Below are 23,974 nucleotides of genomic sequence, written 5' to 3' on the forward strand. Positions count from 1 at the left end.
GAATTCAAATAATAATCACAACATATTTTCTTCTTATATGCTATGTTAAGAGTAAACTTTAACTGGTTCATATTTCGCTTGATTGGAGAATGCTATGGTCAATTCATTTCTTCTTTTATTGTTGAGTCTATGGTTAGAAAAAAAATTGCTTTACATTTTTATGTTCTTTTTCTCTATTTTCTTACAATAATATTCAATTCTTCAGTTTATATCCTAATTGACTTTCAAAACAAGAAGTTTGACTTCATGAATAACCTGGTCATATAGAAATTTTTATCATTTGTGTCTAGAATGACCTAGAGGAAATCTCTATAGAAAGATTTTTTTCTTTTTGGACATCGCAAGTCAAAAATGATGATGTTTATATGGCAATTGTCAATACAATAGCTGAACAAGACAAAGCAAAATTGCAGAATCGAATATTATTTGAAATACATGACACATTGACAAAATCAGCCATTTGAAAAGTAAAATTGATTTTTTTTTTTTCCCTTCATATTTTAATCAAAAATAATATGGCCCCTTAGGTCTTTCAACTTATTTTGGTGGCTAAATGATGTAGATGTGCAAAAATGTGTAACTAATCATTATAAGTTGTCTTTTTATTATGTATTACATATCTTCCTTGAAATAACTTTGACCAAGTGATAGATTTTTTGTGAAAAAACTTAACACTGACAAACAACAGTACGTAATGATTTAAAATAACCAACCAAAGAGCACTATTTAAATAACATAAAATACATTTATTGAAACGTAACAACTAATATGAGGAGAAACAACAAGCAATTGTTTAAAAAATACATCTAGCCTGCAGAATTATCACAAAAAGTTAATTCTTCAGACTTCAACATACACACACATACATAAAACAACTCTGCTGTCAACAACTGGTACTGTGCAGATCAAAATATATGTATTCAAAATAACTGCATACTTTTTTTTGTTTATTATCATTATTTAAATAATACAGTATGGAAATTTATTTGCAGAGTGATGAAATGCCCTTAAGCTGCTTACAGCGATACAGACTCAGGTTTATATTTTGTGCATCACAAGAATAAAAGACTTAACAACAATTTTTCAAGAATGTATCAAGAGTCAGTCCTATTTACTAGAACAGAAACCTCAAGATTGTTCTCCAAAATATGAACCAATTGTTTCCATTCACATAACAGCATTTCTCAGCCTTTTATTTTTCTCAGAGCAAACTTTCAACAAGGTCTTCATTTTGAAAAATACTTCACTATTTCATCTCACTCTATTAAACATGCACACACACACTTTTTTTTTATTACTGAAAAGTAAATGTAACTCAGATTGCAAAACACTTATAGAAAATAAACATAATGAAATCATTAAAAATATGTATCAGCAATAGTTTTCATAAAGCTTATACAAACCAGATCAAATAGGTAGCATTTAACCAACTAGTTATTGAATCAACCAAAAATATAAATTATCAGTCAGGTAACTATAATAATGTGATACCACTGTAATGATATACTCAACATATACATATATATGTATGTTGAGTATATGTTTGCCTTACATTTGTATGTATTAATACATTGACATACTACATTACTATCAGATTCACTAACACTAAACTAAACCACATTCTATTCAAACTGAAACTATTGGATCAATGAGATGAGGTCAGGTGTTAAATCACTCTGCAAACAAATCTGTTGGTGTGATGTTGATGATAGAATTAATTCACTTGTCAAGCATGTTTTGCACTGGAGAAAAATAAACAAAAATTTTTTAAAAATAATTTAAATGTAACATTACTCTATTTTTTATAAATATTTTTTAGCATCTTAGAATCTATGGTAGAAATATTTAAAATGTATGGTATAAATGTGTGTACAAATATTAATAAAATGGTACAAAATATCTTACATTCATGCAACAATAAGGATATCAACATGGATTCTTAAATAAATAATATTAAAGATAACATAAAATCAAAAGTGTCTATATAAATTTGATTTAAAAAAAAAAAAAATAATTCAAAGGGTGATGATAAAATGTTCAAAGATCCTATTCACCTACATATATATTGATATAACCTATTCTTTATTGGTTGCTTCATAACACTTAGCTTTAAACTATTCTATCCTTTTATTTCTAAAATCACCATAGAGCATCTAAATTTAATTGATTCCCTTAATGAAGTCTTTATACAAAAGTAAAAAAAAAAAATTAAAGAAAACAATATTTTTGTATCTAATCATTCCAAGAGCTCAAACCAAATAACATTTCTGTATATACTATATATGGAGTGGCTTTTCTTTTTTTCCATGTTGAGATAGTAAAACTATATAGGACTGACTGCTCCAAAAAATATTTTGAAACTGCAGAGCTTGTCTCATTAAAATGAATCACATAGTGTGTAAATAATGAAGCCTATGTGCTAGTTTCTAATAACCTTCATATTGTGTATTTATACCAAAGATTAGGGTTTAATCAGTCAGTTAAATTTTTAATCCCTTGACTGTATCAGAATTTAAATGCTATATTGCTTATATTCTACCGTAGTAGTATACATGTAGGGTATATTTAAAGAAGTACAATTAGGAGTTGGTGTTCATCTTAAAATTGGTTGCACACATAAAATAAAGCTGTATTCGTCTTCTATAATAAAATTATTTAGATAAAAATGATATGTTTCAAAGTCAGTTTATAAAAAAATAATTTAAAAAGAAAAGCAAGCATCCCAATCAAGAGCAAGGCAGTTACATAAAATTAAAACATGGCATGGTGGAGTACTCATTATTTCATATCAGAATCTGTAAAAATGTAAAATAACAAGCCATATAGCAAAGCATCATTATGTGGTATAAAAAGAGCCACCCCATCCTTTATTTCCTTTTTTTTTTTTATATTGTAGTAACACTTACGACCATTACTTCTTTTTCTTTGAAGGTTGTCTAAAACAACAATGTTATAAACAATGAAAGAAAAGGAATTAAAACAAGAAACATTTTAAAAATATATAAAACAAAATAAAACAGAATACTGATGAAAACATCTCTTGAAGGAATGTGCACAGTTCAACTTACATTCCCTCTTTTTTTTTATGTTTGTTTGACTGATTTACAGGTTTGACCACTATGGTATGAGTGGATATAATGGCTGGTAGCTTCAACCTGGCATACAATAGTAATATGATTTAGAGTAGGGGATTCTTAAACTTTAATGTAAAGATAACGTACTAGATCTTGAGATTATCACACACACACAATTTACCGGTACTTATTTTTTTTTAATCAGCAAACTTTGATGATAGAAGAAATACATGCGTATACAAGCATTTTCCCCATTCAATAATACCTTAGAACTCAGCCCCCACCCCCACCCAAGTCTACATATCACAGTTCTTTGATTACAAGTTTTCTTGTATATATCTTTTTCTTAATTTTAACTCTAGGACTAAAACTTGAAAATCGATAAAGCAAAAAATTGAGGAGTAAATAGAAAATGTATATAAAACCGATTACAAACTACAGCATGAGCTTCAGAATCCTGACAGACAAGCAAATCAAGTCAACTTGAGATTGAATGGGTCAAAACTAATGTAGCTAATGCATGTATTAAGAAGAAGGTTTTGGAGATAGATTGTATTCTTAATGTTTTATATTATTGTAAGGCCAAAGAAGTTGTGGGTAGGGATATTTATATTGTACACCTTCACTGGAGGATGCATAGTAAATAATGATTATAGTTGAAATAAACACACAAACTTCTAACCATCTCTCTGTTAAAACAATTTCTTTACTAGCATGAAATAAAATTGAAACATCAATTTTATCATTGCATCGACATACATATTTTTATATATATATATATATAAATCTATACTATAAAGTAGAATGTAAGGGCGTATGTATGAATGTATGTTATGAATAGAAATCAAAGCCGTTTGACCAATCTTGATAAAACTTGGCAGAAATGTTCCATGGGTACTAACTGGGACCGTAGTGTATGTAGCCCTAAAACAAACTTAAGACCGTAAAAAAAAAAAAGTTAACCAACTTATGAAAGTATTATAATTTCATCGATCTAGGCCATGTTTACCATGTATAAATCGAAAGGATCTACATCTAGTTTTTAAAACTACACTTTGCACAGATAGTTTTTTACTTTGACACATGAAAATACAAAATATAGTCTATTGATTTCATTATTTAATAAAATTAACCTTCAAATTTGTGTTTCAAAAGCATTTTTACATAAATTCTTTCCTTATATCTGCGAATTTAGAATTCCTGACGTACATTCTTTCATTAGAAAATACCCGAAATGTTACACATCTCTCTATTCCTAGATCTAAAACTCTAATTCAACTCTAAGATGATAGAACTTCTCTTCGCAAAGATAGTTTTATACTTTAATACATGAACATACTAATTATAGTCCATTCATTTCATATTTTAATCAAATTAACATTTAAATGTGTTTTTCTAAAGCATTTTTCATACATTTGTTTGCTATAGCTGCGAAGCCGTGTTTACATATATTTTAATAGTTCCATTCATGAGTCGCGTACATCTAACAAAGAAAGGCCACGCATGCGCAAAGAGAAGCCTCCACACTTGCACAGAATGAACTCTATCCAAGCCAATATTTAACTCTCGATTAGTCTAGATCTATCTCTAACTCAAGATCTTATTCAAAGATGATAGATCTACTTTATAGGCCTACTTTAACACATGAACATACAAAATAAAGTCTATTCATCTCATATTTTAATCAAGTATATGTAGGCCTTCAAGCAAATGTTTATTTGAAAAAATGGATTTAGGTTAATTAGCTATTTTAATAGCTCCATTCATACTTTTTTTAAATTCACGCATTCGCTTTATTTATAACATTAATATTTCGTTTTATTGTTTACAAAACACTCTCAGTGACTATATCGACAGTGATACACAAATTAAGACCCGCTGGCAAAATATGGCTATATATATATATAAATATAAATATTTGGAGGTGTGGTGGCTGAGTGGTAAAGTGCTTGGCTTTCAAACCGAGGGATCCTGGGTTTGAATCGTTGTGAAGACTGGGATTTTTAATTTTGGGATCTACAGGGCACACCTCTGTGTCCACCCATTTCCAATGGGTACCTGACATTAGTTGGAAGAAATTAAAGTCAGTTGGTCGTGCTGACCATGACACCCTCATTAACATCATCTGCCCTAATAAATCGCAAGGTCTGAAAGAGGAACATTACATTACGTATATACTATACACTTATTCCTGATTTTTCAAAATGAAAATAGCCATTTTGCTTTGTAATTGTAACTATATAGCTATGCTAATGCTCATCAAACCTTCAAAATAATACACAGCTTAAAAAAAAAAAAAAAGCAGACTGAACTAAATAAGTTTTGATTTGGTAGGTGTTCATCAGATATGATAAGAATAATATAAGGTATCAAATTATATTTGTTTTTATTAATAAAATTATTTTCACATTAGAAATTGAAAATTTTAACCTGAAAAATGTATCATCATCAAACTTGGATGGGGAAAGTGTTTATAGTCTAACAATTAATCAAACAATTAAATCTACTACATATAGTAGTAAAAATATACAAAATAATTCACAGATTAAAATATTAGTCTTAACCAATATATGAAGCAGCTTGAAAGGAGTCCAAATTAAAGAACATTATTTAAAGCATTTGAAATTTGTTTTAAAAAAATAGCTTGTACCCTCTGTAATCAGTTTAGTATTAGTATCTAAAGCATTCAATTGTAAAAGTATAAAAAAGGGGGATGCTAAATACATCTCAAGAAATTATTATTTTATTATTGCTAACAAATGCATGTTCAAGCCAATGTTAGTGAGAAACAGGTTTTAAATAATAGTCTAATAGAGCTCTAAGGAATTGAAAAAAAAAAACAACAACTTTTTTTTTAACCTCAAAGTCTCTACTATGAGTGAATGTTACAACAGATTCACAAAACTTAACATCACCCTCCAGTAAGTCATGCACAAGAGAATAAGTTAATAATGCTCACCTTTTAGATGCTAAAGCACTTAATAAACGATTTCCAAAGAAAAATGTCGGAACAGCTATAACACCCAACCAGCGAAGTGTTTGGAACATGTTCAGCTGAGTCCAATAGCAGTAATACAGGCCAAAGATGGCTGAAAAAAAAAAAACGAGAAGTATTATCACTTTACTTAACGCTTTATGACAATCATTCTTAATGTTATCAATATATTTCTACAAAGCTTGGTTATAACATTGGTATTTGAAATGCTCACCTCCAAGGCAAATATGGAACCCTACAGCACTAAGAGAAAGGGGGAAGTTGGAGATGTTTACTCCAATCCTTATCCACTGTAACAAAAATTATAACTCTAAGTTAAAACTGTATACTTGAATTAAGACAAAATTGAAATGAAACCTTTGTAGTATTTCACTGTCTATATTAAATAGAATCAACCTACCAGGACTAGTAAAATCAGAAGTGGTAACAAAACTAAAGCTGTGAATGCAATAGACACTGTAGCTGGTGGACGCTTCTCTGGTTCATTAAATTTGTGCTGCAAAAGTATAAATGTTAAAGTAAATACTTCATGGAGACCAAAACTGTAAACTTTTTTATCTTTTTTAAAATGCTTAACAACTTATACATCACCCTTCATAACAAATATATTGTAGTGCTACAATTGTATCAAGTATCTCACTACTTTATAATACATCCTAACCTTAATTTCTGGCTTCTTAGCATATTGACTGGATGAGTCAGCAGGGACATCTCCAGATTCAGGGAAAGTAATTGATACATCAGCCTGGGAAACAAAAAAACATCACATATAATGCCACTAAGCCATAGCTCATTAACTAGAATTATTATTTTTTGTTTCTTTAAATATATATATAAATATATTTTTTTTTATTATCCTTTGCAAAGCTTAACCATACCAACATAATAAAAGGTGCCCTGTGATTTGAAATGCAGGTCAAGCAATTTTGTTTGTTTGCTAGACTTTACAGGGCTAGTTGGAAAATCTTCGTTATTTTTTAAATTAAAATTTGAAATATAATTTATATCTGCACATTTTGTTAAATAACGACACTATCTAAAATTAAGGCATTACATATGCATCCTATGTTATATGTGAAAACATATAATAAAATACTGAAAATTATAATGTAATTTTTTTTTAAGCTTCACAATTTATTTATCATTGCTAAATTTTTAAAATGTAAACATAGAGTTGAAGCTAGGTGCTGAAACAAATGATACATACATATATTAATCATAAATGAATAACAGCACCAGGGATTATTTAATTCTTGGGCAGAAACCATTACTACTAGGCAAAACAAACTGTACACTAAAAATTGACTTTTTAGACTAGCCATGTGAGTTACTAGTGTTCAGTGTGTATAATAATTTACTAAGAGAAAAAGTGTGCTATTTACTGATCAAACTAATTCTGAAAAGGGTTTACATGATTACATCTTATTTTTGTGGCATGCATTAAAATGTTTTCAAAGTAAAAAATAAAATAGAAAAAGTAAATACTGTAACTAGCGTATGTGATCCAATAAGTAAGAAATAAAACTCTAATTCAACTCTAAGATGATAGAACTTCTCTTCGCAAAGATAGTTTAACTGCTATAACTGGTTCTAGGAAATAGGACAGTTAATTATGTCGGCAGAATGGTGAAGTTACTTAGGCAAATGAAAAATAAAAATTAATTTAAAAAAAAAAGCAACAACTTACAACAAGCCAAGAAAATGGATTCTCAATAACAGCATCACCAATGATGAGTTCCATGTTGTATTTACCAGACACAGAGGCAAACTCTTTAGCACTGCTGCCAACATCCTGTAAAAGTATTGATATTTTTTTATTCCTAAATCAGATTGAGCTGTGATAGTAAAAATAATCTGAACACAACACAATTTATGCTAGAATGAACAGATATATTTCTAAATTTTAATAAATTGTGCCTGCAAAAAGTACATTTATTTTGTGCATGTAACCAAAAAAAAAAATTACTCTTGCACTAAACTGACCAAATCGAACTTGCTAGTCAAAGTGTTATCAGCCTCAGTGACAAAAATAATTTCTTGCTTGGTTTCAGTGTTGGTCAGGCGAACAAATGCCTGATGAGCAGTCATGAGTTGGCCAGTGGCCTTGTCCTTCAACTGAAACTTCATCACGATTTTCTGGTGATAGTCTGCCTCAATAACTGAAGCAGCTTTGTTGGGATGTACTAGCCTGGAAATGAGTTGTAGAGATTTGTTAATAATTATGAACTTTTTGAGACTTGACATAGGGCCTATTGAGTAATACTTAGCTATAATGGAAAATATCAAGTTAGATCTAACAGTTATGACCAAGAATATAATAACACATTTTGTACATCTTTGATGCTCTACCAGACAGCTGGCCACAGAACATCCTTGTAAACTGTTGGTTTTAAAAAGGTAAACTTTACACTTTACTTTGCACCAAAGACTTCCATTTACCTGAGGGAAAGTTCACTTTGAAAAAAAATAATTTTAACTCTCCCTCAAAATAGAGAAATCTATACAAAAATAAGCAAAGCAATAATGGGGAATTTTGCATAGGAGCATGTCAAAGAAACAATAATATTACAGCAAAATGAGAATATCAATGGTTGACACTATGAGATTATGTTAAACACAATAAAAAAATTGTTTAAATGTTTAAAACCAGACTTCATAAACTGACAAACTTTGTATTGTAAGATAAGAGACTGACCTAGTTGTGCGAGCAGCTGTGGCCTGGTCTTTGTCTGCAACTCCTATTTCAACATTCTCTATTGAAATTTTAGTTGTCACTTTTACTTCCACCTGAATATAAGTAAATTTACAAAATGTGTTTAAATGCATTTTTTTAAATACCAGTACAATCTAACAATACTTTTCTCTGTTATTAAACATGTATTATTTTAAGAGAATTAAAATACAGACACATATCTAAACTAAATCCTAAGTAAAACAAAAACAACATTATAGATGATATCTCCCATTGCTTGGTATTTTGATGGTGAATTAGTAACCATGTGTCACATAGTAACCTAGTTGTACTTCATTGTATTTAATGAGAATTGACTACAGCATGAAAGTATGAACATAATTAATCACACGACCAGAAAATGGAACAAGATTAAAAGACAGTCACGAAAAAGCTAGAGAAAATCACCATGAAATTGTGAAAGAAAGAAGTCAGTATAACATCATATATTTATAGAGTCAGCACCATGTAATGAGAAAATTCAGTTTGAAGTTAAGTTGATTGGTTGACAGGTGTTTCTTAGAAAATCAATTATTTTATTTAACTCATACTGTGCATTTCATATCATATATTTACTTAAATTTTTCTATTTCTGTACTGGAAAGATCTCATTCAGTCTGATTACTATGAAAATTATTATTTCTTCAGACAACAGGATGCACACACCCAAGCAATGCCTACCAATTTTAATATAAATTAAAAGCTGCATTTTAACCTGAGTATCAAAAGTATAATAAACCATTTACACCATGATTTGATTTGGGTTAATACAATCAATTAGAACAAAAAAACAAGCTTACTTCAGCACCAGTTGTTCCAATAAGTCTAGGATCAGCTTTTTTAGGGGCAACACTGATTGTTAGCTTGTAGAAACCTTTTGCTGGCTTAGCTTCAAGGAAATTTAGTTCAAAAATGGATCTAATAACAAAACAAAAGTAGGATTATTTGAAAGAAATGATTTGAAAAAAAAAATGTTCTTCAATAAAAAGAGGGATTTCTCATTAGTTTAAAGTAGCACTCACTTGTCAGCAGATGAAGGGCTGAACTGCTTTTTGCTAAGAACAACTGCTCCATCTTCCAAATGTCTGGCACTGTCAGCTGTCACAGTCATTTCTCCTAGGTTACCACCCAAAAGGTCTGTCACTTGAACCTACATTAAAAAAAAGTGTTATTTTTTTTTAAATTAATAATTTGTACAATTCTTATTTATGCTAAGAGCACTGTCCATTTTACTATTTACTAATTTACTATGCATACTAAATACAAGAGACAATAAATTAAATAAATGTGACATAATCAAAATAGTTAGAATTTTAATATTTTATTTACACATTGAATTTTTAGCAAGCTGATGATTTCAACAACTTATGTCAAAGTAATTGAGCTGAAAATATGAATACAAATATTAATGATAAACATACTCTGACTGATGGCTCAGTCTGTGTTACAGCAACTGGACTAGCTAGAGTAACAGCAACTGGTACATGGAACTGAAAGGGAAAAAAATATACAGAATTAGTGTTATGCACTTTATTACTCTTATCACATTTGTAAATACCTCCCCCCCCCCCTAAACATTTTGCTTATATCCAAGACCTATTTTAATTTAAGCTAAGTATGCTGCCTTAAAAAACATTTAAAAAAAAAAATGAATTGGATTAAATGAATTACTTTATTGGTGGTCAATGTCTTGATAGCAGAGAGGAAGTAGTATGCTGATTTAAGTTGATGAACATGTCTACGGCTAAGGAAATAGTTGGCAAACTTCAGAACTTTATCCTGCAAAAAATTGTAAAGAAAAGCGTAATTAAAAATAAAATATTGTGAACATTACAAATTAATAACTATAAAGTACTAAAATGCACACCTGAGCTATTGTTGGAGCTTTATTGTTTTTCTCAGCCAATTTATAAGCACTGTCCACAACTAGAGCTGTAGCAAAAAGACCACCTTCAAACTGCACATTTAAAAAAGAAAAACAAAATGCAATGTTAAAATGTAAACCAGTACTGATTTAAAGAGAGAATGTTAAAAAAAAAACAGGGCTGAACCAATCAATGAACAGGGAATAGTTAAGCTCCTGATCATTTCTACACATATTTCTTTGTTTATTTGGGATGCTAACATGTGTGATTAAAGGGCATACTTATGAACAAAAACAATTCCAACAACATTAATACAAAGTAAAGAAAATCTGCAATATAGAAAAGTGCACAATTCAACTGAAAAGTACTATCCACTTTAATTTTTCTTTGGTGCTGTGGAAAATTTGTGATTATCCAGTATTAAATATATGCTTGTGGAATGATTGTGAATATACTCAGAAATGTAAAATATCAGAAGCCCTTAACTCTTTCAGTGCGGTATTACTCTCAGCGAATAACTTTGCTGGCGCTGGTGAGTGTGGCGTTACTCTCAGCGAGTAACTTGGTTTATAGTATTTATTTCACAATCTTTTTTATGTTAAACTTTTTATTTCTCTCTTCTTTTTTTTCCCCAGATGTGGGAGTGATTGTTCTTTGTTTTGATAGTAAATATGATGCAGTACCAACACCAGACCTGCCTACCAAAAAAAGTCCAAATGTGTAACGCTGATGATTAAAATGCGTATTTTGGCACCAGAATGTGTAACACTTATGCGATCCACTATTTTGTCATATATATTATATAATATTAGATCTAGATGTCATGATTAGAACTACAATCTAAATCTAGATCAATACGACAATAGAGATGATATCTACACTAGATCTGGATTTATGTCTATATAATGAATATAATCTACTCTAGATCTGGGCTCATCTGCTACAAACGTAGGTCTACTCTACTCCAAACTTTCGTAGGCCTATCTTCATCCTTGATCTATTCTATACTAAGACTAAGAATCTAGTCTAGATCTAGACTAGATGGTAGTAGATGTTATCGATCTAGATCTAGTCAATCTAAATTCTAAATCATACTATAACTAAATTGGATCTAGATTGTAAAGTAATGTAGAGAATCATGACATAACGTAATGACTAGCTAGATCTATTCCTGTATAACAAGTTATCTAGATTCTACATCAAGAATCCAAATCTAGATCTAGACTAGATACCTACAATGTCACTCAATGTGTTTTGAATCAATAGCACTTCGATATTTTTTTCTATACAAATGAATACGGGAATCAGGGATTCAACATAATTAATTTCTAGTAATGAACTTACAAAAAAAAAAGTCACGTTGGTGTATCAGCTAACTGACGGTACCAACCCGCCACTCCCTCACTCTCGCGTTCTTCATTTCTAGACTAAATCTAATTGCTTTTAAGAACCAATCAACATATAGATCTGGACACAATGTGTTCCCGCACCTTTTCTGCCCCCCTCCCCAACAGGACGGCTTAGCGTGACCTCCGTGACCACTCGTAAGCTAGTCAAGAGAGGGGAAAAAAAAAAGATATGAAAGGCGTATTTGGGTACTGACTGTCATTTTTGGGAGATTTTGCGTAACGAATACGCAGGTCTGACCAACACGTTTAAAAAAAAAGACAACATTATGTTAATGGTTCCTCTTTTTTTGGTTTATTTCTAGGGACCCGAAAAATGTAAAAAATACAATTTCTTAGTGCATTTGTTCATTTTTTATGAAATTTAAAGTAATTAAATGTGTTAAGTATTGTGATTTTTAATATTTATGGATTAAATGTTTCATGAAAAGTTTAAAACGTTCAGTAGATCGATTTTTTTAAATATTTTCTTTTTCCATACTCAGTTTAAAATTAATGAACAAAAATTTTTGTAAAATAATTTATTAGATTTATTTTACTTTTGTAGCCCATTCATTTTCCTATAAAATAAAATATGTTAGATTATTTAATAAAAAGTTATGGTTGTTTTAGTAACTCTACCCTCCTTGAAAATTTGTTTTTATTCCAGAAAACTCAATTTTTTCTATCAAAATAATTCGCACTGAAAGAGTTAAACAAAAAGGAAATATTTGTTGTTTTTTTAGGAATAAAAAAATTAACTATTACTTTGAGATATTTATAAAAGCTTTAAAGTAATATTTTAATTTTGAAATATTATCAAAAGGTCTTAGAAATAATTATTAAAGAATTGACCTCAGTTCACAATAAACAAAAGAAATGTATTCTAAAAAATCATTACTTATTATCATAACAATTATAAAAAAAAGAAATATTATGCTCATACTTGTAAATACTTGTCATCTACTTCATCTGCCTGGGCTACTACATCTTCAATATTATCAACAAATTTACTAATATCTCCAGTCAGCTGAGATGCTGCTAAAAATGCATAGCCATGACTGAAAAGATAAAAGCATAGAAATAAAATGATATTCTGACTTCAATATAATGACTAGTCTATAGGTGCGTAGAAATAGTTTCTTTGTTGCCGTTTATTTATTAAATCTTAAGCTTAGTTAAAAGAAGAAGAAAAAAAGACCAAGACTAAACAATAAGAAGGATAGATACCTTGATGGTGAATCATCTGTATTTAGCGCAGCAAGTAAGGCCTTACTGACAGCATTATCATCAGCTGGTAATTGACATATATAGGAGTTTTTTATTATTACTATACTACTATTGTTCCAATTTTTTGGGGGTGGGAGGGTGGGGGGTGGGTGTTCAGACTAATAATTGTATAAAATCCAAAAAAATCTGTTTACCTGGAAGACCTAAACTTTTAAGTGCCAGAAAAGCAAATGTTATATCCTGTACACTGGAATCTTCTTTAATAGCATCTGTTAAAGTTTTCTTAAACTCAGGCACTTCAATCTTAGAGTTTAAACAAAAATGTTGATGTTGACAAGCTTATGTTAACTTTTATAAAATGTTAGATTATATGCTATTAATAAAAATAAGACAAAGTTAAGAAAGATGATTTCTCATATGGCAATAGCTTTAACATATTTAAATTTTCCTATCGAGAGTGGCAGGATCAGTTGGAAGCTGAGACCCACAACAAACTCAGACAGATTGTGGCAGATGTCAGGTGGCGGCCCACATCTAAGGCGTGGAAGCACGACAAAGTCCAGACTTAGGATTGGCCACACCTACATCACGCACTCCTTTGTGCTGAAGAGAGAGGCCCCCCCCCCCCACTTTGTGAGTACTGTGACTCTCGTCTCACCGTGGAACATATCCTCATTGATTGCCCCAGATACCAGGATATCAGGGGGAGGTTTTTTAGAGTGCACAACCTAAGGACACTGTTCGATAGTGTCGACCCCGGGAAAGTACTGGGCTTTGTCCGGGAGGTGGGGTTGTCTACGAAGATTTGATTTGTGAAATTGTGAACATATAATATTTACAAAAGATTTGTTAAAATTATTAAATTTTTACTACCTTTACTATTTTAACCGTGAATAGACCTTGTTTTTTATGACTTAACTAAATAAAACTTAGCTCTTGTGGTACGAAGGAAGAGTAACCGTTTAGGGATTACGGGCACAACATGGCCTAAAGTGTGCTGATGTGCCAAACAACCTCAAAACGCTATTTGTTTTCTACATGATGCTATATTATATGTTAAAACACATTTGTGACACTATTAAATATTTATATCTGTCTGCGTCTTAGATAAAGCGGCATGGGCTTAATAATAAATTAGCATTTTTTTTTATGAATGGGCGGAAAGGGGGGGGGGGAGAGAGAGGAAAGAAGCTATACAGGTACAGGCTTTTAAATAAATCAATGATTTTTTTAAATAAAAAAATCTTTAAAAATTTAGACCTTACTTTACAGTTTCCCAATGCTTCAGCAGCTGTGGCCCCATAATATATAGAGGCTACATTTGTTCCATCTAATAACTTCGATATATCTTTACAGGCATCCTGTTGCATAAAGAAACAAAAATCACATTTTAAACACAATACCTCCAGGCACAATATTTAAAAACTTATACTAATATTTTACATCATTTGCACCTCTTTTGCATACTTTGGAGAGGGAATCTTAATTGAAACAATATTTAGAAAATGTTGCTTTACAAAGATATATTTACAACAGAATTTAATATAGATTTAGCATGTGGTCAAAGTACAAAAATAACACATTGTCTTTGAGGAAGAGGATGAAGGCAGATTGCAGAATTGTACAGATAGTAGTTATTTGCTTACAAAAAGAAAACTATTTCAAATATTTTGTGATCTTTTAAGAACAAGCCTAATGAAAGGACAATCATTTTATGGCCATTTTCTAAATGGTTATGGAAAGACACAGTGGGTCCATGTAGGATAATCCTAGTTTTAAACAACTGCACTATTAATTTACAAATAACATATGTAGTTTATGCTCCATCCCTACCTGAGCATTAGGAATAGTGGCACCTAAGAGTTTCAGACCCAAGATAGAATAATGTGCAGCCTGTGTGTCACTGTATGGTGAAGCTGCTTCAAAAACTGCTTTCAGCCTATTTTGGTCTATTGTGGTCAAAAATGATGATGGGGTCAAAGCTTGACCAACAACAGCAATAGCTAATACTCCAATAATTGATAAAACTGAAATCAAATTAAAATCATAAATACATAAATTTTTAGTAATAAGGTGGGGATAACAGAAGGTAACTATAATAATAATAAAAAAAAATAATAACAGTTGCTTGTGACATGTGCTTTCATCCTAACCCATTAACTATTAAATACAAGCAATAATTTGATACACTAGCTGTTATGGTCAATGTGCATACTGTCAAGAGTGCAGACTTTCCAATGTAGAGCAAAGAAAACAAAGTACTATTCAAGACTAAAGACAAAAATTTAATACAAGACCATGACCAGTCCATCTGTAAACAAACCTGACAGACCAGCAAAAAACTTTTAAGACTTGTCATTGTGACATAAGTCTTTTAAATGCTAAAAAAAGGGAGACAAATTGTGCATATATTAGGGTCAGATCAGTTCAAGTCTATTCAATAAGTTCTGAAATTGATCTTCCAGTCTATATTGTAATTGTTGTGATTTCCACTTTGTTACAATATTTATTTATTCCTTAAATAATGCAAATTATTTAAATTAATATTTATGCATATGGTCCAGGTGTGATTTGAATATGGAAAATCTGTAAATGTTTAGCCCTGCATCCTGCCTCTTTTGATAGAAAATCATTTGTAATTAGTCTTCATTCAATACCAGTATAAGGCTTTTTTTTTTCTCCATAAAAAATGGTTGGACCACAGCAGAAAAAGGGGGGGGGGGGGGATAGAGTCTTTGTAAGTAAAAAAAAAGGGTACACTTTCTCTCTCTATATATATATATAAATATTCTTTCTTTTATGTCTTGTTGTCACCTCATATTTTTTAAAAAATACATTAAATTGCTATTGATATTATAAATAAAAATGATATATAATTTCTGTTAATATTATCTTTTATTTATGTCCTGGTGTCACTTTGTTAATGTGTTTAAATATATATATTATATTATATAAAAAGTGATGGGAACACTTTGAAAAAATTTTAGGAAATTTTGTACATATATATATATTATATTATATAAACAGTGATGGGAACACTTTGAAAAAATTTTAGGAAATTTTGTACACTTGCGTTTTTGAACTGGCATGTCGCTGCGACTTAAAAAAAGATATTGCTGAATTGTTTTAAATTATGTAGAATCATTTTATTTAATATTTTCTTTAAATAATTTGTATTACATAATAATTACACTGCATAAGCTTTACTGCACAAATTCACACAAAATGCATGCGAGGCACTATATGTATATAGATGAGAGGAGAAAGTTTTTTTGCAGAGATGCTTTATATCTGGGTCCAGGTACCTGGTCACAGAGCATTCTATAATAGATAACTGCTTGACTGGCATTATAACAACTTGTCTCTCAAACAACTATAAAGAGTTAATGTGTTTGAAAATTAAAACATGTTTGAGTTTTGGAAATATTTCAAAAGTATGAGCTACACTTCTGTTTGTTTCACTGATTATTTAATTTCATACAGGAGAAACTGTTTATTAAACATGAAGTCCACCAAAAAATGCTTGAAAAGCAATTGAGAGAAAGCTGCTGAATCTCTGCCAGAGTTCTTAAAAGCAAGAACAACCAGATGAGGAGCTATGCTTAGAGGAAGATAATGTTTAGCAATAAAACTGCATATTGAGGCTTCCTAATGTGACTCTTTTTCATGCTAATACAAGTTGTTTACAAGAAGTGGATCTCTACCACACTGGGATTTTAAAGCATTAGTAATGATTAGTTATTAATTAGAAAAAACTTTAATATATATTTATCACTATAGATCTAGGAATAGATCTATCTATAATCTAGATCTCTACTTAAATCTAATAAATTGGATCTAGATCTCTAGTGCCTCTAGATCCAATATATTACTATTATATAAATATATTTTATCAGACTTATACTCAGTAACACACTATAGTCATGTAAACTTTGTAAAGTAGGCCTACATCTACATAGATGACCGGTAGGCCTCTCTAGATCTAGATCTTATAATAGATCTAGATGACTAAATCTAATCCCAAATGAACTCATGGAAGTCAGAAGGCAGGGTTCAAATTAGAAAATTCTAGGGGACATCGTAATAACAGAGTAAAAATTCAAAACGCATAGCGGCCAGGCATAATGATATTCTCAACTCCGATACTTTTCAAAAGCTGGCAAGCACTAACTAATGACTAAGCCATCTAAGCAGCCATTGACATTGAAATCTAGACGCTCTGCTTAGAACTAGAATAGATAATCTAGATCAAAAGTATTCAAATTTAAGAAACTAGATCTAGATATCTTATCTAGAATATATATCTATCTAGACTGATTCAAACCACTCTAGTCACTCCAGACCTAGATCTAGGTGTAGACTTATAAGATAATACAATAACACAAGATTTTTAAAAAATAGAACTTTAACTGTGTTAAAAGACCAGATGTTCAAAACAAATCAAATCTTATTTCACATTCTTCCGAAAATTGAAAAATAAATAAAATCGGATTTTTTTTTTCATTAAAAAAAAATTGAAAAAAGAAATTGGATTTTTAACCTTTATTTTTTTTTTATAAATGTCTGGGAAAATTTTGGATTTTTTGTTAGAAAATCGGACCAGAAGAAATTTTCGGAATTCTGAAAATTTCCATCACTGTATATACATATATACTACATAGAAACAGAGCAAAATTTTAAAATTAAGCCAAGAAATGGAGACATTAGCGAATTTGATACAATTTAACAGCCGCAAAGAAATAATAAGGTTTCAATTTAATTTTTTAAATCCATAACCTGACATTCTTTTCAAAAATGCTTCTGTTACCATGTTACATAATTAAGTATTAAAATGTGGAACACTCTAACTATTATAGTTACAGAAAAAAAAACATTTACAACAAGCTCATAATTTTGACCAATTTAACCCAAAAAAAAAAAAACCAGTGGGGACAATTTAGCAAACAATTTTCTGTTCTTCAATAACGTTTATCCAGACTTTACTTTAAACACAATTATTGTAAAAATATGAGAAATACAAAAAAGTTCTTGAAGGTGGTTGACCACCTTCATCTAGATTACTAAACATCTAGATCTAAAAAACTATAATTTTAGATCTAGAGTAAGCTCTTTTATTCTGAACACCTCATCAAATTCTCATTCGCTGAGCGCATGGCTTATTTAGTTTGTACTTCATTTGCTTTTAAGTTTGGAGCAAAGATGTTCTGGGACTGTCCAATTTTAGATAAGTTTTTTAGATTCTCGGTAACCATGTATGTAAAGCTATTGTTTTAACCTCCACCGGCAACTCACATTCATATAAGGGATGAGGGCTAGATTATGAGTCTGTTTGATTGTAGGCTGATGGACATATGATCAAAAAGGTTCCACTCATCTATAGAAAGATATTCCAATCACATTTATACTGTTAGCTGTAAACAAAAAATGTTTTACATGTTTCGGATGTTCCTTCAGAGTCGAAGATAATTACTTCCTAGTCCAAACCTCCCGGGCGACGGGGGGATGGGAGCGGGCAGGGTTTGAACCCTGGACCATCGATAAATCTGAACGACAGTCCAGTGTGCAAACCGCACAACCAGGCAGCTGTTAAAGAAAATAAAAAAAGGGGGTGTTCTGTGTTCTAATAATTCATGTTCCCTGAACAGGACAAATCTTATAGGTATTATTAAATCTATGATTTAAATTCGGCAAATGAGAATTTGATGAGCTGTTCGGAATATAATTTTATAAGAGCTTACTGACTACTCTAGAATAGAATCTAGACTCTACTCGTCTAGACTAGAATAAAATTAATTTTAATCAATGACTAGCTCTAGTAACTGGTAACTAGTCTAGTTTTAAGTTTAGAGTTTAGATTTTTTTAGTATTTTTTACTTTATTTTTAATTTTACACTTTTAGAATATTTTAGATCTAATCTAGTAAATCTACTTATCTCCTAGATACTTACAGACTTACTACTAGATATCTAGAATCTAGATCTATAGTATTCTATGGGTCTAGTAATAGATCTAGAATTCTACTTCTTCTCCTATGAACATGCAAAGGCAAAGAAATAAGAAGAAGCCGGTTGACTATTCATACAATCATGAATCATAGATCTAGATGTAGATTTTTTTTTTTTTTTTTTGGTTTTGCTTGTGTGGCATTGAATCGTGTTGAGTTTAACGAAATATGGACTAGATCTAGAATTATAAATTTAAAATAAACATGTACAGACAATACTCTGCCACTTAAGTACATGATTAGGTAATATGGCACATTTATAATTAAGAAAAGTATACAATTTAAAGTAAATTTCTTCTAGCTTTTCGAAAATAAGCCTACCTTTCGCCATGTTTATTGACGTTGGAAATGAACGTAATCGAATATCCAAAATATTTCAATAAATACTTTCAATATAATTGAACAGAAATAATTGTGAAAAATATAATGCTATTACAAACAGAAATGCATTTTTTATATTTCTTTATTTTTTTTACACCAATATTTAAATATAACTCCCATTAAACATTTATATAAAGTATTTAATTCTTGAAAATCGATTACTTTTTAAAATATTATGCTGAACCACTATTCTATTTGTCGCCGATATCTGTGTGACACGTTTATTATCTTCTCCTGTGTTGAAAGTTTACACAAAATCGACAGCACTTACTTACAGATCTATATATTATATATATCATAATACCTCGGTTAATCTTATCTTTCACTTTAGTCAAATTGGAAAGGAAGACGGGAAGGGGATCTTTCGTTACCTAGATATTTATTTAAGGAAATTATTTTTAAAAGACAACACACACAAAAAACTACCCCTTTACAAGTCGGAAGCGTTTGGGAATGTGTAGCAGTATAGCATCTTTGTCATGTTTTGCTGATGTAGAGGTCTATACAATTTAGGCTATTTGAACATAAAAATTAGATCTTTTTATTTTTGTATGAATGTCACATTGTCTACTATACCGGCCTACCCAAACATAAAAAACTAAAATAATCACTAAGGCCTAAGAGAAAACAAGCCTATAATAAAAAGAAAAGATTTTCTGTATTGTGGTGGTAGGTAATTATTTACGCAAAATGTGTAATTCTCCACAAAAGTAGGCTACGCCCCCAATCCCGGCCAACCTGGGAGAGGCAATCGTCCCAACTCTCTTTCTCCCCCCCCCCTCTCTCTCTCTCTCCTTATGACTGGATTTCTATGAGGAATTGATATAATCAGTGGTGCTACCCTTATATAAAGCTCCACTCCCACCTCAATATTTCAGCATGGATCTAAGATCTGTTAGGTCGTTCTTTGTGTTGAAAAACGTTGAATTTGCTGTATGTTATGATACCAGCTGTAAGTTGATAAAATCAAAGCTAGAAGAGAATTCAGAGAATATTGTTTGAACTGTTTGATATAGAATATTGCGAAATGCTTTGGCTTTCGTTATAACAAGTTCTCAGAAGATTTTGTAAATTGTAAAATACTTTACATTATTTTCTAGAAGAAAAAGAACTACCCGAGGAAAAATAAGTACTTATGTATGATGAAAAATAAAGGATCTAGCATTTTTGGTTGCTAGATATCTCATTAACTTAAATTTAGAAGGGCAGGACAAGGACCAATTGTTTAATGTGTGAACTATAATAATTGCCAATATTTCCTTTCAGCAGCAATAGGTAGGGCCTATTGATAGAGAAGATAGATAATCACAATAATCAGCATTTCCCAGAAATGTGCAAAAAAAAAAATATCTTTCAGAATTCGGGAGTCAAACATAATGAACTCCGTGCTGAGGCGAATACGGCTCTGCTACCTTCAGCTCTAAGAAAAAAGAGATGAAACCAAGAAAATGTAGTGTATTAGGAACACGATCGGGTGGTCAATGCATGCAGTGCACACTTTCTACACGGATCCAGCATCTGATAGCGAAGAAGCGAAAGAACGTTACTATAGTGATACTTTTCAAGTTATTACAGTGATTAGATCTATAATGACATTAATGCCTTTTTCTGCAAAAGAACACGGGCCATTGACAGTGCCAATGATACTTCGATCAGTTTTGAAAAGCATTGAAAAGAACTGCTTTAGTGTAACATGTTACAATTTAGTCTTGGGATTTTTTGGTGATCGTTTCTACGATTTTGTGTCAAATATTTGATCCAGCACTAGATCTAGATCTAAGGTAGTCCGTAGAAAGATGTAAATTGTAGGCTTTATATAATTAAAATAACTTCTTAGTTAAGTTAAAACCCAATTTATCTGATCGGATAAATCAAATAAAAATCAACTCGCCCCTTACTACAGCTCTCTCTCTAGTTTTTGTTCTATAAGGTCTCTTAAGAATGTTGCTAATGATCGCCAGATACCAAGCTTTTCAAATGCATTTGGGAGTGAGGAAATTTCATAAAATTTCAATTTCATTACATTTGAATATGTTTTCAGATTAAAAAGTTCAATTTGTATATTACAAATTACAAAGTATCATCAGAATATGTCGTTTATTAAGTGAAATTGGATTTATAAGTGCTAGTAAAATCATTAAAACGACTATTGAAAGCTTCTTGTAGGCCTAATGATTTATTTTGTCCAATGATTCTGTATAATTGACTTGATCTTCAAATATTACTTTGTTCTTTAAAAAGTGGAAATTGAATCAAATCCATGTTTTCTAACTGAGATGTAAACAGTTTTAACTATATTTTAAATTGACTGCTATCATGTAGGCCTACTAAAAATTGTCCTTGACCTGCAGTTAAGATTTACTTCTATGAGATGGCTAGTATCATCACACAAACTGCCCCGGGCAGCCAAATATTTCTATTTAAAAAAATATACAATATTTTTATGTTTCCAAAATCTGCGAACATGTTTTCTAGATTCTAGAAAGCCATCGCATCGCGACGAATGTTGAGATAACCATTTTTTTTAAAGAGTGTTATATGCCAATACAGGGGCGGACTGGGTATCAAAATCGGCCCGGGCATTACCATATAAACCGGCCCACAAATTAATGGCATGTCATATCATGGGCGTAGCCAGGATTTTTTTTCGGTGGGGGGGATTTTGTTTACCCCCCTCTGCAATCTATTTGTATATTTAATTAAACTCCATTGCATTCTGACCTTTCATTCTTTCGGGCGTTTTTTTTTTTAGCCTAGAATACGTTTTAGCCTAGAATAGGTTCTTCTTTTAATTAGTGGAAAGACAGTACACACCACCAAGGACAGTTAGGGAGTCTGGGGGAGCGCTGTGAGCTCACCCAGCTTGTTCCGGGGCGAAGCCCCTGATCTAAGCATTATTTTTGTTATTTTAAGCTTTAGAAAATGCATATTCTGAGGTATCTGAGCTTGCTACTTTTCCGCAAAAAACTAAAAATAATTTAAAAAATCTGCTATTCACTGCACTAAATTAATGGAGTCCAGCGACTGGTAGAAAATGTTAACTATAGTTTTGCTTTAGTTTTTGTATTGGTGGGGGAGGATAACCACAAAACCCCATTTTGCTATGCTTAGGAAACTCTGTGACTGTATATAGTTTGCTTATTGGCTGCATTGGGGATTAAGTAAAGTTTCCTTTTCAGACAATGAGGTCTGAGGCAAGTAATAATTTGAACTCCCTCCTCCCGGCTACGCCCATGTGTCATATTATAGGTGTAAGCCTAATTCTCTTCAAAATATATACAGTTTGATAACGCATCGAAAACTGGATGTATGCTTGCTTAGGATTACACACTGTATTTTATTTATACATGTATGTAGTCTGAAAACTATAAACAATAGGCTACAATAGCAGCCTTAATGAGTTTGAAACTTTTTGGTATTAGGGCCTACTTATAATTTACAGACGTTTCATCAAAAATACGATAGTTTCGTCCTACGCATTTCATATGTTAATCTAGTCATGCATGTTGATCTGTGACTTAAAATATGCTAATTAAGTCATTGGTTTTCCTGGCTGACTCAGGCAACCCCTTCCATCAAAAGATAAGAGAATGCAGAACGGTTAGAGAGGCACTTACTTGTACAATCTCAAAAACGCGAATTGTATATGAATTATTTAAAATATAATTATTAATCTCGTTCCTTTAAATATCGGATGTGACAGAGATAGGCCTATAAATTATTAGCCTATACTTGGGGGAGCTACCACCTTCTACCAAGCGCGTCCCCAGGTAGCGGATAGGGGAAAGACCCTTAGATATAAGGGTTAGCTGTGAATAGCAAATAAACAGCCGCGGACCAACTGGTTTGCAGTCATGGAAGATGAGGTGAATTATTCCAGTGGTTAGAATATTTACTAAAAACATCTCAGAAATCCAGGGAAATGATTGCAAAAAGCGAGTATAGGGCGCTCTAACTCTAAACCCGGGTAGATGAAACCCGTTAGCTAGGGATAGCAGTTCATCTAGGAGAGAAAACTCCGAAAATAAACACCTGCTGTCTTGCAGATGATCTTGGATGATCAAAGGCTATGGGAGCACACCCAGAAAGAAAAGCAGGCTGAAGTCGGAGTCAATGGGCCTCCTGGCGCATAACACATTGACACGCAACCTCATCTATGTTGGAGTTCAGTAACGATTCTAATAGATGTGGCGTCCTGCCTGTGGAATCCCGCCGCGCAGGTAGGGGGCCGGGCTCTCCGCCTCGAAGGAGCCCACACAAGCGAGACCAAGAGGCCCGTATAAGACATTGGCCCCAAATCACCCCAATA

At 31.5% G+C, this 23,974-nt stretch overlaps 1 protein-coding gene across 3 annotated transcripts; it reads right to left on the reverse strand.

Moving 5' to 3' along the window:
• Positions 1 to 725: 725 nt before the first annotated feature.
• On the reverse strand, positions 726 to 19,758 carry LOC106074714 (dolichyl-diphosphooligosaccharide--protein glycosyltransferase subunit 2-like). 3 transcript variants are annotated; one of them, XM_056015492.1, is made up of 20 exons: positions 19,606 to 19,758; positions 15,114 to 15,307; positions 14,546 to 14,641; positions 13,475 to 13,583; positions 13,281 to 13,344; positions 12,997 to 13,111; positions 10,668 to 10,757; positions 10,472 to 10,579; positions 10,222 to 10,290; positions 9,823 to 9,950; positions 9,601 to 9,718; positions 8,765 to 8,856; positions 8,053 to 8,257; positions 7,757 to 7,861; positions 6,731 to 6,814; positions 6,470 to 6,565; positions 6,284 to 6,359; positions 6,034 to 6,163; positions 2,907 to 2,936; positions 726 to 1,742 (listed from the first exon to the last, which is right to left on the reverse strand). In XM_056015492.1, the coding sequence occupies exons 1-19, from the start codon at positions 19,613 to 19,615 to the stop codon at positions 2,912 to 2,914; spliced, it is 1,914 nt and encodes a 637-aa protein (XP_055871467.1). In that variant the 5' UTR covers positions 19,616 to 19,758; the 3' UTR covers positions 726 to 1,742; positions 2,907 to 2,911. The 3 variants fall into 3 exon arrangements, with proteins under 3 accessions (XP_055871467.1, XP_055871466.1, XP_013090993.2); XM_056015491.1 differs by lacking the exon at positions 2,907 to 2,936 and adding an exon at positions 3,069 to 3,155; XM_013235539.2 differs by lacking the exon at positions 2,907 to 2,936.
• Positions 19,759 to 23,974: the final 4,216 nt, after the last annotated feature.

This window comes from Biomphalaria glabrata, chromosome 17, assembly GCF_947242115.1.
Source record: "Biomphalaria glabrata chromosome 17, xgBioGlab47.1, whole genome shotgun sequence".
NCBI lineage: Eukaryota > Metazoa > Mollusca > Gastropoda > Planorbidae > Biomphalaria > Biomphalaria glabrata.

Excerpts from the sequence above, each read along its gene's own strand:
- LOC106074714 (XM_056015491.1), bottom strand. Across the intron at positions 13,345-13,474 it reads TAAAAGTTTAGGTCTTCCAG|CTGATGATAATGCTGTCAGT; the intron begins GTAAACAGATTT and ends GTCAATTACCAG. Across the intron at positions 8,857-9,600 it reads TTGGAACAACTGGTGCTGAA|GTGGAAGTAAAAGTGACAAC; the intron begins GTAAGCTTGTTT and ends ACTTATATTCAG.